This window comes from Pongo abelii, chromosome 9 (genome assembly GCF_028885655.2).
Source record: "Pongo abelii isolate AG06213 chromosome 9, NHGRI_mPonAbe1-v2.0_pri, whole genome shotgun sequence".
NCBI lineage: Eukaryota > Metazoa > Chordata > Mammalia > Primates > Hominidae > Pongo > Pongo abelii.
In genome coordinates this window covers 132466644-132482343 of record NC_071994.2, presented here as the reverse complement: position 1 = coordinate 132482343, position 15700 = coordinate 132466644, and the positions used below count along the sequence as shown (strand labels likewise).

The 15700-nt window shown below is 39.6% G+C and overlaps 1 protein-coding gene across 9 annotated transcripts in view; it reads left to right on the top strand.

The window, feature by feature from the left end:
- ARHGAP32 (Rho GTPase activating protein 32) overlaps positions 1-15700 on the top strand; it is a 316742-nt gene that overhangs the window by 84535 nt on the left and 216507 nt on the right. For 2 of the 9 annotated variants that reach the window (XM_024255527.3, XM_054525419.2), the window contains exon 1: positions 5720-7087. The exons of the other annotated variants lie outside the window; for them this stretch is intronic. In XM_024255527.3, coding sequence (XP_024111295.2) covers positions 6972-7087 — 116 coding nt within the window. In that variant the 5' untranslated portion in view covers positions 5720-6971. Of the gene's footprint in view, positions 1-5719; positions 7088-15700 lie in introns of those variants that run through there. 9 annotated transcript variants of the gene reach the window in all.

Sequence of the window (15700 nt, the reverse complement as noted above, 5' to 3'; positions counted from 1 at the left end):
CTGTATTGGGTGCATATATATTTAGGATAGTTAGCTCTTCTTGTTGAATTAATCCCTTTACCATTATGTAATGGCCTTCTTTGTCTCTTTTGATCTTTGTTGGTTTAAAGTCTGTTTTATCAGAGACTAGGATTGCAACCCCTGCCTTTTTTTGTTTTCCATTTGCTTGGTAGATCTTCGTCCACCCTTTTATTTTGAGCCTATGTGTGTCTCTGCACGTGAGATGGGTTTCCTGAATACAGCACACTGATGGGTCTTGAGTCTTTATCCAATTTTCCAGTCTGTGTCTTTTAATTGGAGCATTTAGTCCATTTACATTTAAAGTTAATATTGTTATGTGTGAATCTGATCCTGTGATTATGATGTTAGCTGGTTATTTTGCTCGTTAGTTGATGCAGTCTCTTCCTAGTCTCGATGGTCTTTACATTTCGGTATGATTTTGCAGTGGCTGGTACCGGTTGTGCCTTTCCATGTTTAGCGCTTCCTTCAGGAGCTCTTTTAGGGCAGGCCTGGTGGTGACAAAATCTCTCAGCATTTGCTTGTCTGTAAAGTATTTTATTTCTCCTTCACTTATGAAGCTTAGTTTGGCAGGATATGAAATTCTGGGTTGAAAATTCTTTTCTTTAAGAATGTTGAATATTGGCCCCCACTCTCTTCTGGCTTGTAGGGTTTCTGCCGAGAGATCCGCTGTTAGTCTGATGGGCTTCCCTTTGATGGTAACCCGACCTTTCTCTCTGGCTGCCCTTAACATTTTTTCCTTCATTTCAACTTTGGTGAATCTGACAATTATGTGTCTTGGAGTTGCTCTTCTCGAGGAGTATCTTTGTGGCGTTCTCTGTATTTCCTGAATCTGAATGTTGGCCTGCCTTGCTAGATTGCGAAGTTCTCCTGGATAATATCCTGCAGAGTGTTTTCCAACTTGTTTCCATTCTCCCCGTCACTTTCAGGTACACCAATCAGACGTAGATTTGGTCTTTTCACATAGTCCCACATTTCTTGGAGGCTTTGCTCGTTTCTTTTTATTCTTTTTTCTCTAAACTTCCCTTCTCGCTTCATTTCATTCATTTCATCTTCCAGGGCTGATACCCTTTCTTTCATTTGATTGCATCGGCTCCTGAGGCTTCTGCATTCTTCACGTAGTTCTCGAGCCTTGGTTTTCAGCTCCATCAGCTCCTTTAAGCACTTCTCTGTATTGGTTATTCTAGTTATACATTCTTCTAAATTTTTTTCAAAGTTTTCAACTTCTTTGCCTTTGGTTTGAATATCCTCCCGTAGCTCGGGGTAATTTGATCATCTGAAGCCTTCTTCTCTCAGCTTGTCAAAGTCATTCTCCGTCCAGCTTTGTTCCGTTGCTGGTGAGGAACTGCGTTCCTTTGGAGGAGGAGAGGTACTCTGCTTTTTAGAGTTTCCAGTTTTTCTGCTCTGTTTTTTCCCCATCTTTGTGGTTTTATCTACTTTTGGTCTTTGATGATGGTGATGTACAGATGGGTTTTTGGTGTGGATGTCCTTTCTGTTAGTTTTCCTTCTAACAGACAGGATCCTCAGCTGCAGGTCTGTTGGAGTACCTGGCTGGCCGTGTGAGGTGTCAGTCTGCCCCTGCTGGGGGGTGCCTCCCAGTTAGGCTGCTCGGGGGTCAGGGGTCAGGGACCCACTTGAGGAGGCAGTCTGCCCGTTCCGAGATCTCCAGCTGCGTGCTGGGAGAACCACTGCTCTCCTCAAAGCTGTCAGACAGGGACATTTAAGTCTGCAGAGGTTACTGCTGTCTTTTTGTTTGTCTGTGCCCTGCCCCCAGAGGTGGAGCTTACAGAGGCAGGCAGGCCTCCTTGAGCTGTGGTGGGCTCCACCCAGTTCAAGCTTCCAGGCTGCTTTGTTTACGTAAGCGAGCCTGGGCAATGGCAGGCGCCCCTCCCCCAGCCTCGCTGCGGACTTGCTGTTTGATCTCAGACTGCTGTGCTAGCAATCAGCGAGACTCCGTGGGCGGAGGACCCTCTGAGCCAGGTGCGGGCTATACTCTCCTGGGGCACCGTTTCCTAAGCCCGTCGGAAAAGCACAGTATTCGGGTGGGAGTGGCCCGATTTTCCAGGTGCTGTCTGTCACCCCTGGAAAGGGAACTCCCTGACCCCTTGCGCTTCCCGAGTGAGGCAATGCCTCGCCCCTGCTTCGGCTGGTGCACGGTGCACTCACCCACTGACCTGCGCCCACTGTCTGGCACTCCCTAGTGAGATGAACACGGTACCTCAGATGGAAATGCAGAAATCACCCGTCTTCTGCGTCGCTGGCGCTGGGAGCTGTAGACCGGAGCTGTTCCTATTCGGCCATCTTGGCTCCTCCCCCTATTTTTATTTTTTTTTGAGATGGAGTCTTGCTCTGTCACCCAGGCTGAAGTGCAGTGGTGCGATCTTGGCTCATTGCAATCTCTCCCTCCCAGGCTGAAGCTATTCAACTGCCTCAGCCTCCCAAGTAGCTGGGATTACATGCATGCACCACCAATCCAGGTTAATTTTTATATTTTTAGTAGAGACGGGTTTTCACCGTGTTGGACAGGCTGGTCTCCAACTCCAGACCTCAGGTGATCTCCCTGCCTTGGCCTCTCAAGTGCTAGGATTACAGGCATCAGCTACTGATCCCGGCCTGAAAAGTATTTTTAATGCAAGTTTATGAACTGGATAATCCTGGAGAAATTATTATGCTAAGTCTCAGTTTCTTCACCTGTAATATGATGGGTCCTGCCTCATGAGGTGGTTGGGAGAATTATATAATTTGTTATGTTTGGGCCTTAATCCAGTGCTTGGCATATAGAATCAGTGCTCAGCACATAGAATCAGTGCTCAGCATATGCAGTCATCACTTGGTATCCATGGGGAAATCGTTTCCAGGACACCCTGTGGATACCAACATCTGTAGATACTCAAGTCACTTATATAAAATGTTGTAGTATTTACATATTACTTATGCACATCTTCTCATACTTTAAATCATCTCTAGATCACTTATAATAACTAACAATGTAAATGTTATGTAAATAGTTGCCATACAGAATTGTTTAGGGAATAATGACAAGAAGAAGCCTGTACATGTTCAATACAGATAGGACCATCCCTCTTTTTTCCCTGAGTATTTTTGATTCAACCAAGAGGTTGAATTCATGGATGCGGAACCCATGCATATGGAACCTGTGGGCCAACTCTGTTGCTCTGATTATTACTACTTACCACTGCTACTAGGAAAGTCAGCACTTTTAACAATGTTTCTCTTCGAAAAAATTGATTCTGACTTGCAGTGTTTAAATTGTTGCTCTAAGAATGCTTCTCTCTTTGCTGCTGTGGGATTAGGTATTTCCCTTCCCCTCAGGTTCCCTACCTCTCGGAGGTAGAAGATGAGAACCAGCTAGTTCGAAACTACTGCTGGTGACTCCTGTGGTTTAAGTCAAAGACTTCAGCTCTAGAAAAGCTTGTTGGGAAAGTGAAGGCTGATCAGGATTTAAAGAAATCAGGAAGAAAAGGAGTTAAAACCACCTTGTGGTCTTCAGCAGTATCTAGTCCCTCTCTCACACTCTAGTAGCCAAGAGTGATGGACTCTGCTGTGTGCCATCCCTGCCCCCGCTGCTAACCATCACCTGTTGATTCTGCTGGATTTTCATTTACTACTGGAGAAGGGAACAGAAAACAGAAACACATGTTGATTTTGAATTTAAAAACTTTTTTTCCTTTTTTCATGAGACGGAGGTTCGCTCTTTGTCATCCAGGCTGGAGCGCAGTGGCATGATCTCGGCTCACAGCAACCTCCAGCCGAGGCGGGTGGATCACTTGAGGTCAGGAGTTTGTGACCACCCTGGCCAACATGGTGAAACCTCTTCTCTACTAAAAATAGAAAACTAGGCGGGTGTGGTGGTGGGTGCCTGTAATCCCAGCTACTCGGGAAGCTGAGGCAGGAAAAACATTTTTAAAAACTTTTGATAACACAGTCAAAATAGAACAAGCCTCGGAAGATGTGCACATTAAACTGTCCTTCAGTGTTCTGTGTAAAAATACCACTCACAGTTCACGTTTTCACTTTCGAAGGGCTTGAAGTGAGGGAAATCAACCATCATAATGAAAGAACAAAAGAATGATTAAAAGAAAAGGTGAATAGGATTAATGAAAACACTTTGAGGCCAGGCACAGTAGCTCATACCTGTAATCCCAGCACTTTGGGAGGCAGAGGCAGGTAGATCACTTGAGATCAGGAGTTCGAGACCAGCCTGGCCAACATGGTGAAACCCCATCTCTACTAAAAGTACAACGACAGCCACAAAAATTAGCAGGTGTCGTGGCACACGCTTATAATCCCAGCTACTTGGGAGGCTGAGGCGGGAGGATTGCCTGAACTGGGAGGTGGAGATTGCAGTGAGTCGAGATCGTGCCACTGTACTCCAGCCTAGGTGACAGAACAAGACCCTGTTTCAACAAACAAACAAACAAAACAAAACAACCCCCCCCCCAAAAAAAACCCAACACTTTGAAGGAGTTAGAATTGTTTAGAAGAAAAAGAAGTAGATTCTTAATGAAATAATATTTAAAAATCCAGTTCTTTACTGAAGGTCATGAAAGATTCTATTTAAAATTAGTTAATATTTTGGTAAGGATTATATGTGCATGACGTAGTGAAAAACTATCTTTCTTTCTTCTTTTTTTTTTGAGACGGAGTTTCACTCTCATTGCCCAGGCTGGAGTGCAATGGCGTGATCTCGGCTCACTGCAACAATCTCCACCTCCCGGGTTCAAGCGTGTCTTTCTTTTATTCCTCTTCTCCAGCTATCTGTTTTCCTCCTTGGAGACAACTACTGGTACTAGTACTGGTCCTCTTCTTCCATAGATAGTCTGCATTTGTTTCTCCTAACTCCTCATTGAAAACACAGATGGCAGCATAGCATACTGCACATACTGCCCTATACTTTTACCCCTTTCTTCTCTGCCTTAACAGAATTCCTTAGGCTTTGTTCCATATTGTGACCGGTAGGGCTGCCTTGTTTTCTCATATACTCACTGTGTAGCATTCCATTCTATGGGTATTCTGTAATTTGCCTAGTTTTCTGTTCCTCAGGAAGTTAGGTTGTTTTTGCTATCCTATTTTGCTACTATAATGTCTACCAGAATGAATGTTCCTGTTTGCCTCTCACTTCTACTTGTGAAAGTGAGATAATTTCCTAAAAGAGAAATTGCTGGGCCAAAAAGATGTGCATTTTGAATTTTGGTAGATTTTGCTAAGTTGCCCTGAACACAGGTTGTACCAGTTTAAACTCCCACTGACAGGCATGTTTCTTTTCCATGTCCTCTTTCAGTTTGTTAAAACCTTTTAAAAGCTTTGCCTGTGTGATAGATTTTTTAAAAAGTCATCTTATTGTGTATTGTTTTACATTTCTGTTATCAGTGAAGTTAAATACTTTTAACATCTTTTAAGTTTCTTGTATATTTATCTTTGAATATTATATTTTTGCTCTTTGCCTATTTATCTTTTGAGTTCTTGGATCTTAGAAATTTTTAAGAACTTTTCATATATTAAATAAATTAACTCTTTGTGATATTTTTCAAATATTTTTTTCTCAACTTGTTTGCATTTTGACTTTGTTTATAATGTTGTTCTGTTGTTTTTGGTTTAAAAAATTTTTTTGAGAAGTTTTTAAAATGTATATATATATATATATATATATATTTTTTGAGACAGGGTCTTGCTGTGTTGTCCCGGCTGGAGTGCAGTGGCGTGATTATGGCTCACAACAGCCTTGAACTCCCAGACCCAGGTGATCCTCCCACCTCAGCCTCTTGAGTAGCTGGGACTACAGGGTGCACCACCACACTTGCCTGTTTCCCGCCCCCCTGCCATAAAGATGAGGTCTTGCTACGTTGCCCAGGCTGGTCTTGAACTCTTGAGCTCAAGCGATGCATCCATCTCAGCCTCTCAAAGTGTTGGGATTACAGGCGTGAGCCACTGTGCTTGGCTCTTTATTTTCAAATATGAAAATTCAAGAAGACGTCGGTAGATGTCTTCTTAATTTTTGATTAAATCAGATACAATGGAAGGTCAGGGCTTTGCAGTTTGTTGCTGCTTGGTAAAAGACAAATAGCCATGAATATCCAGCAGGTCAGTAGTTTCTGTCAACATGGCTTTTTTCTAAGTAACAGTTGTGTTGTTGACAGTCATAGGTGCTATACCTTTCACTCATTTCCCAGCAAGTCATTTTATTGCCACCGTGACTGTTTGCAGTTTAAATGTGTAAAAACTTTGCATGCTTTTATTTGATGTGGTTGTCAGCATCTTTGAACTTGTGACACTTACACTTTCTTCTTTCAAGGACTGTGGACAAGCCCAGCTTTTATGTCTCACTCTGGATACTTGAGCAGAGATGCATATGGCAGTCCTTACTGAGAGGAAGGAAAGATGGGTGTAATATTGGAAGGCATGAACCTAGGCAGGTCCCTAGAGCATACTTATCTTCTCTACTTATTGTGGGCCTCCTTAACTGTGAGATCTATAACTGTGCTTCTCGTGTGCTTGGCCAGTGGATGGTGTTATTCTTTCTAGTTTTCTGTTTACCTTTCTGGAGTCTGAGATCAAAAAAGGATACAAATAAAGCCTGCATTTTGAAAATACCTATTTTTAACTTATTAAGTGGAAACTTTGAGAAGAGTCATTATTACAGAATAATTAGTAAAAAATCACCTTCATTTGGATTCTGCTTTTGGTTATGTAGGTCACGCAGCCTAAGGCAGTGGGAGGGTCTAGGTGTCACCAGTATGGCAGTCAGACACAGTGACTGTGCTGCCTGTGATTTCCTGTCTGTACCCTGACTGTAATTAAACCAGCACCAGTACCTGTCACTGGGGCACCAGCCACACATCTGAGTATACATAAGTAGAGCTGAACAACCTGAATATTGGTGCTTTTTATTCCATGCCTGGAGGTTTAGTATTTTTTGTTTTTTGAAATACAAGATGGAGACTGAAAGTGAGAGTGGCACTTTACGGGATGACAGTGTCTTCTGGTTGGAGTCTGAAGTTATAATCCAGGTGACTGACTGTGAAGAGGAAGAAAGGGAAGAGAAGTTCAGGTGATTATGGAATTCACAGTTCCTTTGTCCTGTCCACTCCCTACCCCCACCCGCACCCCTTTTTCTTCTCTGCATTTCAGTCTCTTTTCCAATAAGACTTTCTGTTTTCTGGGGGAAGGTTTGGAGCTGAAGGGAGCAGGTTTTGAGTTGTATATAGCACTCCTCATTCCACAACTTGCCCTGAACTTGTAAAATGCATTTTAAAGGACTTGTTAGAACACCAGGAGGAGAAGGTGTTAGACAGGTTTTGTAGTAGCCTTTCAGGAATTTCAAGTAGACACTCATAATGAACTACTACCCCTTCCTGTATCTGATTTGTATCAAATAGATTTGATCTGAATTTGTATCTAATAGATTTTTCTTCCTCTTTTTCTTGGAATGTGGTGTGTGTGTGTGTCTGTGTGTGTGTCTGTGTGTGTGTGTCTGCGTGCGTGCCTTCCTGCCTGCCTCCTTTGTTTGCCTTATGCATGGGTATGAAAAATTCTGATTAAGTACAGATTGGTTATTTTGTGGCTTTGATCCTTACCCTTGTCTCTGATCTTGTGTCTCATGCCCCCCTTCACCCAAATCTCTCTTGGTTTTTGAATCTCTGGTAGTATTAATAACTTCATAATTGAAGTTTTTAGAGGATGCCTCCTGATGAAGCTGCTCTCAGTTTAGTGTCTGTGGTGAAGAAAGATGTCTTAACCAGTTTGTGAAAACAGAACCAATGTTTCATTCATTCTGTTGTACTGTTGCAAATTTTAGGGGGCTTTATTCTGGCTTTTCTTTTTCATTCAGAGTTAGCAATGTAATACTTTTGAGCATCACAAAAATCTCTTGATGAAGTTTGAAGTTTGTGCTGCATATTATCACTGCCACTCACACGTGCAGTTAAACATCTTTTGTAAGTTTACCTATGAGAACTTGGATAGGTGAATATACTATTTTCATCAGATACTGTCTTTGTGTTTAATGCTGAAAAAGAGTTTCTCCTTTTCTCGAGTCAAAGGATTTCTTTATCCACAAATTTTATTTTTTAAAGTCTAGGTTAAATGATGGAAGGGATTGAATATTGGAAACTCTTGATAACCCTCACTGAATTTTTTACTCAGGGGTTCAAATAAATGAGAAGTATATTTAAAATTTTAAAAGAATAATTTTCAGAGTATAAAAATGAATTATTAGCATATGATTATTTTTTGTCTGAACTTTTGTCTCATTTTCCCATAATTTTATTTAGCCTTTCAAATTTGAGTAAGTCCCTTCCCTTCCAAGGTATGCTAATTGTTAGTCGCATCTTCTGCTTTTTAATGTGGTTTGTGTCTTGCTAACAATGAGTAGGAATGAAGTATTTGTTTTGTTCGTAATAAAACTTTTTGACCTGGTATTCAAATTATGGAAGTTATTTGGGTATTTGTCAAAGGAAGAAACAACTTGGAACTTATTTCATGGTTGTTTTTATAACAGATTTGGTACTGTAATCCTAGATTTACTTGTTAGGCAGTGGGCGTCTCTCTGGGATTTTCTTTCGACAGTTAAAAGCAAATTTGTGTAAGAATGAGCTCTTCTTTTCCTTGGGAGTATGTGACAGCATTTTCATTCTGAGAAACTGAGCTAGTGATGTGTAGTTTAAGGAAACTATGATACCATAGGGCATTTGTCTTCTGTTTATATTTCCTATCTGAATAGCACCATGGCTCTCCTCAATCAATTATATCTTTGCGATTTGATCTGATTTTATTTACAAGTGTAACAGAGGTCTGGGCAAGGCCCAATTTCATGTAGTGTCTCTCACACATTCAGCAGTGAGGCATGAGGAAATGTGGCAGCAGAGTGGTTTCACAACCTCATGGTGGTGTTCCTGCCGAGATGCCCTGCAGGAAAATGGAGGCGTGGGTGTGGAAGGGGAAGGGTCGGATAGGAGTTGCAGCTGTAACCTTGGGAGGACCAAATAGTAGACTCAGTGTGGTATGACAGTTGTTTTTGTAAAATCAATGTAATAATTTAAAAAATTCTTAATGTGTTTTTGTAAAAATCTCTGCTAATACATGTGACGTCAAGCTGTCGTATTGGTTACATTTCCATTCACATACACACACACAGCTGAGATGAGGTCAAAAGATTGTGCACTTTTCTTTTTCCCTGAATAGCTTGTAAACTACATTTTAAATGCTCTCTTAAAAGCCTGCTCTTGTGTAACTTGAGGCACCATGGCTAAGAGAGTAAAGTCATACCGCACCTAGGATGTAGGCTTCTGGTGCTTCCGGGTGCCATCTGCTTCAGGAGGAAGTACTCTCAGAGACAAGTTAATGTTTGTCCAGTAGCTTTTGAAATAGCATTTATTTTTGGAGTCAGTTGGAGGAAAGGATCCTTTTTATTAACACTCTTGCACTATGGGAAGTTGCCAGTCTCCTTCATAGTGGTAGTTTAAACTTGTCTGCCATTGACTCACAGATCTTTCATTTTCTGATTTCTTATTTGTAGTGTGAAGCTAGTAATCGGTATTATTACCTACCTTGTGACTGTGGTAAAATAGTTATTAGACGAGAATATTTAGTCCTTAGAATAAAATAGTTCCTAGAGATCATTAGAAAAATCCATCCCTGGATAAGAAGGAGGAATATAAGACAGAAAAGGAAAAACATCGATGTTTTAATTCTATCAAGAAAGAAAAACTTTACTTAGAAATTGTTATATGTAATGTACTAGGCCATATATGTACTTTATATGGTGTATCAGTTAACTGCTTATCACTCCTATAAAGCAGGTATCATTTTTCCTATTTCCTCGGTGAGGAATTTATGGCTCAGAGAGTCACACAGCCCACATTTGTCATGGTGGAGCAAAATTTTGCAAGTGGTAGCGCAAAAATTTGAACCCAGATGTAACTGACTTTGAAAGTGAAGACTTTAATGAAAGATTTTTGGCACTATCTTCTGCTAAATGCTATTTTCTGCTAAGTGATAACTTATAAGAGGCTACAGCTGATATCTCAAGTTTTGAAATTCCTTTTTTTGAGGAGGTTATGAGCATCAATGATATATAGATTATGTGACCATCATAAAAATGAAGTAATGAACACAATAATGTGACTTTTAAAAAATGTGACCTCTAGGACACCTAGGAATCATGAAAGGTTCTAGTTCTTTGGCATTTGAAGGTAGAAATGTTTATCATATGATTTTGTTTAGACTTCCCTAATATCACGTTATGGGCTGATAGACAGCCTGGCAAATATGACATATAATTTGAAGCAGCTACAGAGATGATATAGTTCATAATTGAACCATATTTTTGATCAGGATCTGTAGATGCCCAGATCGCTGATCTTCACGTATATCTCCATTATTAAGGCAATTCATTTTTAAGTGATGAGAAAGTTCTGACTCTAGTTAAAATGGATGATTTGGTGAACATATTTTAATTTGGGGGGACAATGCCTTTATTCATTTATAGCATTATAGAACTAATGATACTTCATGCACTTGACTGGTTGGTTGGTTGCATTATTCATCCTCTACCTCAGGGGTTCCCAACCCCTGGACCGTGGTCCAGTTACCTTATTTGGAAGGATGCCACAAATTAGAAGCTATTGTGGCAGTCTAAGTAGGTAATAAGGGTCTTGACTGTGGTATTATACATCTTCTAGGCTCAAAACAGCTTTGAACTCCCAGGCCTAGGTGATCAGATCAGATCTAGATGATTTCTTTTAATGGCTCATTTCCCCTGGAAGCCCATAAAACAATTTCAAGATTTTCTGTTTTTATTACTATGCCTGTTCTTTTGTCTTCTGCAGAAATTCTTGATTTCAGGCTTCCCAGCCAGTTTTAATGATCCTGGAAGTATAGAGAGGTAGTATTAACAATTAACTGAGGCTGGGCATGGTGGCTCACACCTGTAATCCCAGCACTTTGGGAGGCCGAGGCACGCAGATCACCTGAGGTCAGGAGTTTGAGATCAGCCTGGCCAACATGGTGAAACCCTGTCTCTACTGAAAACACAAAAATTAGCTGGGCGTGGTGGCGGGTACCTGTAATCCCAGCTATTTGGGAGGCTGAGGCAGGAGAATTGCTTGAACCTGGGAGGTAGAGATTGCAGTGAGCCGAGATCATGCCACTGCATTCCAGCCTGGGTGACAAAATGAGAATCCATCTCAAAAACAAACAAACCTCAACAAACAAACCACACAAAAAAACCAAAACAAAAAACCCCAATTAACTGTATGTCCATAAATAACCAGTATCATACCCAGGCCCATTTTATACTGTGTGGCTTTTCAAAGGCACCACATCTTTAATAACCTATTACTTAACGATGTCAAAAAAGATGTATATTTTGCCCAAAAAGCTACAACTTATATTGCTTTGTAACCTTGAAGAAACATCTGGGATTTAGTTTAGCCCCTAAAATATTATTTTAAAAAATTATTTTTAATTTTAGGGGGTTCATAGTGGGTGTATGTTTTTATGGGGTACATGAGATGTTTTGATATAGGCACACAATGTGTAATAATCGTATCATGGAAGATGGGGTAACCATCCCCTCATGATGGGGTATCCATCCCCTCAAGCATTTACCCTTTGTTTTATAAACAATTCAATTATACTCTTTTAATTATTTTTCAGTGTACAATTAAATTATTATTGACTATAGTCACCGCATTGTGCTTTCAAATACTAGGCCTTATTCATTTATTTTAACTACTTTTTGGACCCATTAACTATCCCCACCAACCCCCCACTATGCCCCCACCACCCTTCCCAGCCTCTGGTAACCATCCTTCTACTCTCTGCATCCATGAGTTCAATGGTTTTGATGTTTAGATCACACAAATAAGTGAGAACATGTGATGTTTGTCTTTCCATGCCTGGCTTATTTCACTTAATATAATGACCTCTAGCTCCAACCATGTTGTTGCAAATGACTAAATCTCATTATTTTTTATGACTGAATAGTATTCCACTGGGTATAAGTACCACATTTTCTTTATCCATTCATCCATTGATGGACACTTAGGTTGCTTTCAGATCTTGGCTATTGTGAACAGTGCTGGAACAAATATGGGAGTGCAGATACCTCTTCAGTAGACGGATTTCCTTTCCTTTGGGTATATGTCCAGCAGTGGGATGGCTAGATCATATGGTAGCTCTATTTTTAGTTTTTTTGAGGAACTTCCAAACTTTTCTTCGTAGTAGTTGCCTAACTTACATTCCTGCCAACAATGTGTGAGGGTTCCCATTTCTCCACATTGTTGCCGGCATTTGTTATTGCCTTTCTTTTGGATATAAGACATTTTAACTGGGGTGAGATGATCTCTCACTGTAGTTTTGATTTGCATTTTTCTGATGATCAGTGATGTTGAGCACTTTTTCCTATGCTTGTTTGCCATTTGTTGCTGTCTTTTGAGAAATGCCTATTCAAATCTTTTGCCCATTTTTAAATCGGATTATTACATTTTTTCCTATAGAGTTGTTTGGGCTCCTTATATATTCTGGTTATTAATCCCTTTTTGCAAATATTTTCTCCCTTGCTGTGGGTTTTCTCTTCACTTTGTTGATTGTTTTCTTTGCTGTGTAGAAGCTTCTAAAATATTCTTTTAACAGTAAGTATAACATTCACCCAACATACTCTCATCAGTGAATTTAATAGTAATCAGCAAAGTCTGATATGAACATCCCTTAATCTCAGAACATTTTAGGCAGTAATGGAGTCTAGCCATTAGGCTGTCTTCATAATCTGTGAAGTGAATCTGTCTTAACCATGAGGCATGCCAGTACAAGACTTTCTTGGTATTTTAGTAACTAAGCCCTTTGGGATGGAGTCCAAGGTGGGCCTTTCTTGTATCTATCTATATGAGTATTTTGATGTTCAAGAAAGGCCCTAGAGTACAGAAACTATATAAACCTGTATAAAAGTTCCTGGTTATTAGGTTGTTTAATTGAAGTTAAAAGGTTTAAACCCAAACCTAATTTTGGAAGTTTCGCTATACTTTTCTTTACATTTTCTTTACATTAATGATTAGTTTCTGTTTCCATGTTCTCATAATCATACATATATTTTCTCTATTTGAAAATAAAATGATTTCTTTCACCCAGGTTTTCTCTCTCTCTCTTTCTACTTCTCCTCTTCTCCTCTACTTCTCTCTTCTCCTCTACTTCTCTTCCTCATAAAATAAGATCTTTAGGAAACTAACTTCCTCCTTCTCTCAGTCTCATACTTCTAGATGAGACTTTTGTAACTCTTTTATTCACCCGTTCTGCCTCCATCAGTTTGTTTTTTTGTTTTTCATTCAGATGTAATTATTTGTGTTATTGTTTTTTATTATTATTATTATTGTTATACTTTAAGTTTTAGGGTACATGTGCACAACGTGCAGGTTTGTTACATATGTATACATGTGCCATGTTGGTGTGCTGCACCCATTAACGCATCACTTACATTAGGTATATCTCCTAATGCTATCCCTCTCCTCTCCCCTCACCCCACAACAGTCCCTGGTGTGTGATGTTCCCCTTCCTGTGTCCAAGTGTTCTCATTGTTCAATTCCCACCTATGAGTGAGAACATGTGGTGTTTGGTTTTTTGTCCTTGCGATAGTTTCCTGAGAATGATAGTTTCCAGCTTCATCCATGTCCCTACAAAGGACATGAACTCATCATTTTTTATGGCTGCATAGTATTCCATGGTGTATATGTGCCACATTTTCTTAATCCAGTCTATCATTGTTGGACATTTGGGTTGGTTCCAAGTCTTTGCTATTGTGAATAGTGCCGCAGTAAACATACGTGTGCATGTGTCTTTATAGCAGCATGATTTATAATCCTTTGGGTATATATGCAGTAATGGGATGGCTGGGTCAAATGGTATTTCTAGTTCTAGATCCCTGAGGAATCGCCACACCTACTTCCACAATGGTTGAACTAGTTTACAGTCCCACCAACAGCGTGTCGTTGTTTAGTGTTTATGTTGCTTCTTCTCTGTATCACATTCTATCTTAATGTATCAGTTTTGGATTATTTGTATTTGCTTGATATCTTCTTAAGTATTTTTGTTCAGTTAAGTTCTCTGGGTGATATTCTCTGATTTCTTGTATAAGCTCAAATGCCAATCTGTTTTTTTCTTTTCCTTTGTAGGTAACATGTTCTTTTTGCCTGAAGACTTGTTAAGAGTTTCTTTTTTGTTGTTAGTTATGTATATTTTGTTACCAGTTCTTTAGTTTGGAGCTTAGTGAGTTCTTTAGTTTGGAACTTAGTGACTTTCAGTCTACAGAGTCAAACCTTTGTGTTAGGGAAGAAATTTTTTTGTTTCCTATTATTGCCTTTGCCTCTATTAAGTCCCCTTAATGTTTTATTTTATGATATATTTCTTTTTACATTTTACTTTGTGAATTGAAGTTTTTTTGTACTTGTTCTCTTAGCTCACCCATTTCATTTTCTTTTTTAATTGTTCAAATTCAATTTGAGTAGATAAATTATTGTTAAGGGTTCTTCACGTATAGATATATACACACAAGGTATTTTTATAATAAATTTAGGTTATTTTCTTTCTTCTTGAGCTTTGGAGCTTTATTCATTCAGTGTACATGTTCTGTTTTATTCTGACTGTTCAGAACCTATCTTTTAACTGCTAAGCAAAATATCTGCGCTTCTTTGCCCTTTCCCCTGCTGTGTTTTCTTCATTTTCTTCAGTAGCCCCATGATGCATATGGCTCTGCCTTGCTTCTCTTAGGTGCACACACCCACATTAGGAGCCCTAGTCCTTCTGGTCAGCTGTTAAATTACTTTACAGGGTAATTTTCCAGTTTTTGTTAGTACCCTGGGGGCAAGCATCTCTCTTGTTGTGGAGAGGGGTGGGGTATAGCCTTTGAACTTCTGTTTTTCTCTTTAGGTCAGTATGATACCACTTGCTTTTAAGTTTTTCAGTCTTTTAGTCTTTCAGAAGTGTATCAAAGTCTGATCTCTGGCCTTCTGGTGCCATCCATACCATTCTGTTAAGGATTTATTTTTTCCTATTTAACTTAATGATTTTTGAGACACTTGGAGAAGGAGAGATTTGCTTCCTCACATATATGCAGTCTAGGATTGGAAGTCCACTGGGAAGTTTTTTTCATAGGTTTTGAGAGGAAACTTCTCTGCAGGGAACATTCACTGAGGCAGAATCATGGTGCCTTTCACGCAATTTGGTGGGTCTTAGGAGTGTGAATGGCTGCTTCAGTGTCCTCTTCAGCTGGCAAGGTGGGGTCTTCCAGGAAAAAATAGTTTACCATATCAGGAATGATGAAGATATGGTCAAGCATTCCACTTTTCCTATCTGCAAAACAGGGCTTAAAATAGTGTATCAAACAATAACTAGTTAGAAGATACAATGGAAGAAAAAGTGCCACTTTCAGGAGCAACAAAGATGAGATACCAGAAATAAACTTAACAACAAACTCTAAAACCTACATGATAAAAATGTAAAACATCATTGAAGAACATAAAAGAAGTTTGGAACAATTGAAGAATATGCCTTCTTCATAACTGGAAATACACAGCACCATAAAGATGTTAGTTTAAGTTAATTTATAAATTTAATGTGATGATAAGAATCCTTTTTAAAAAACTAAATAAATTGATCTTGGCTAAATAATTTA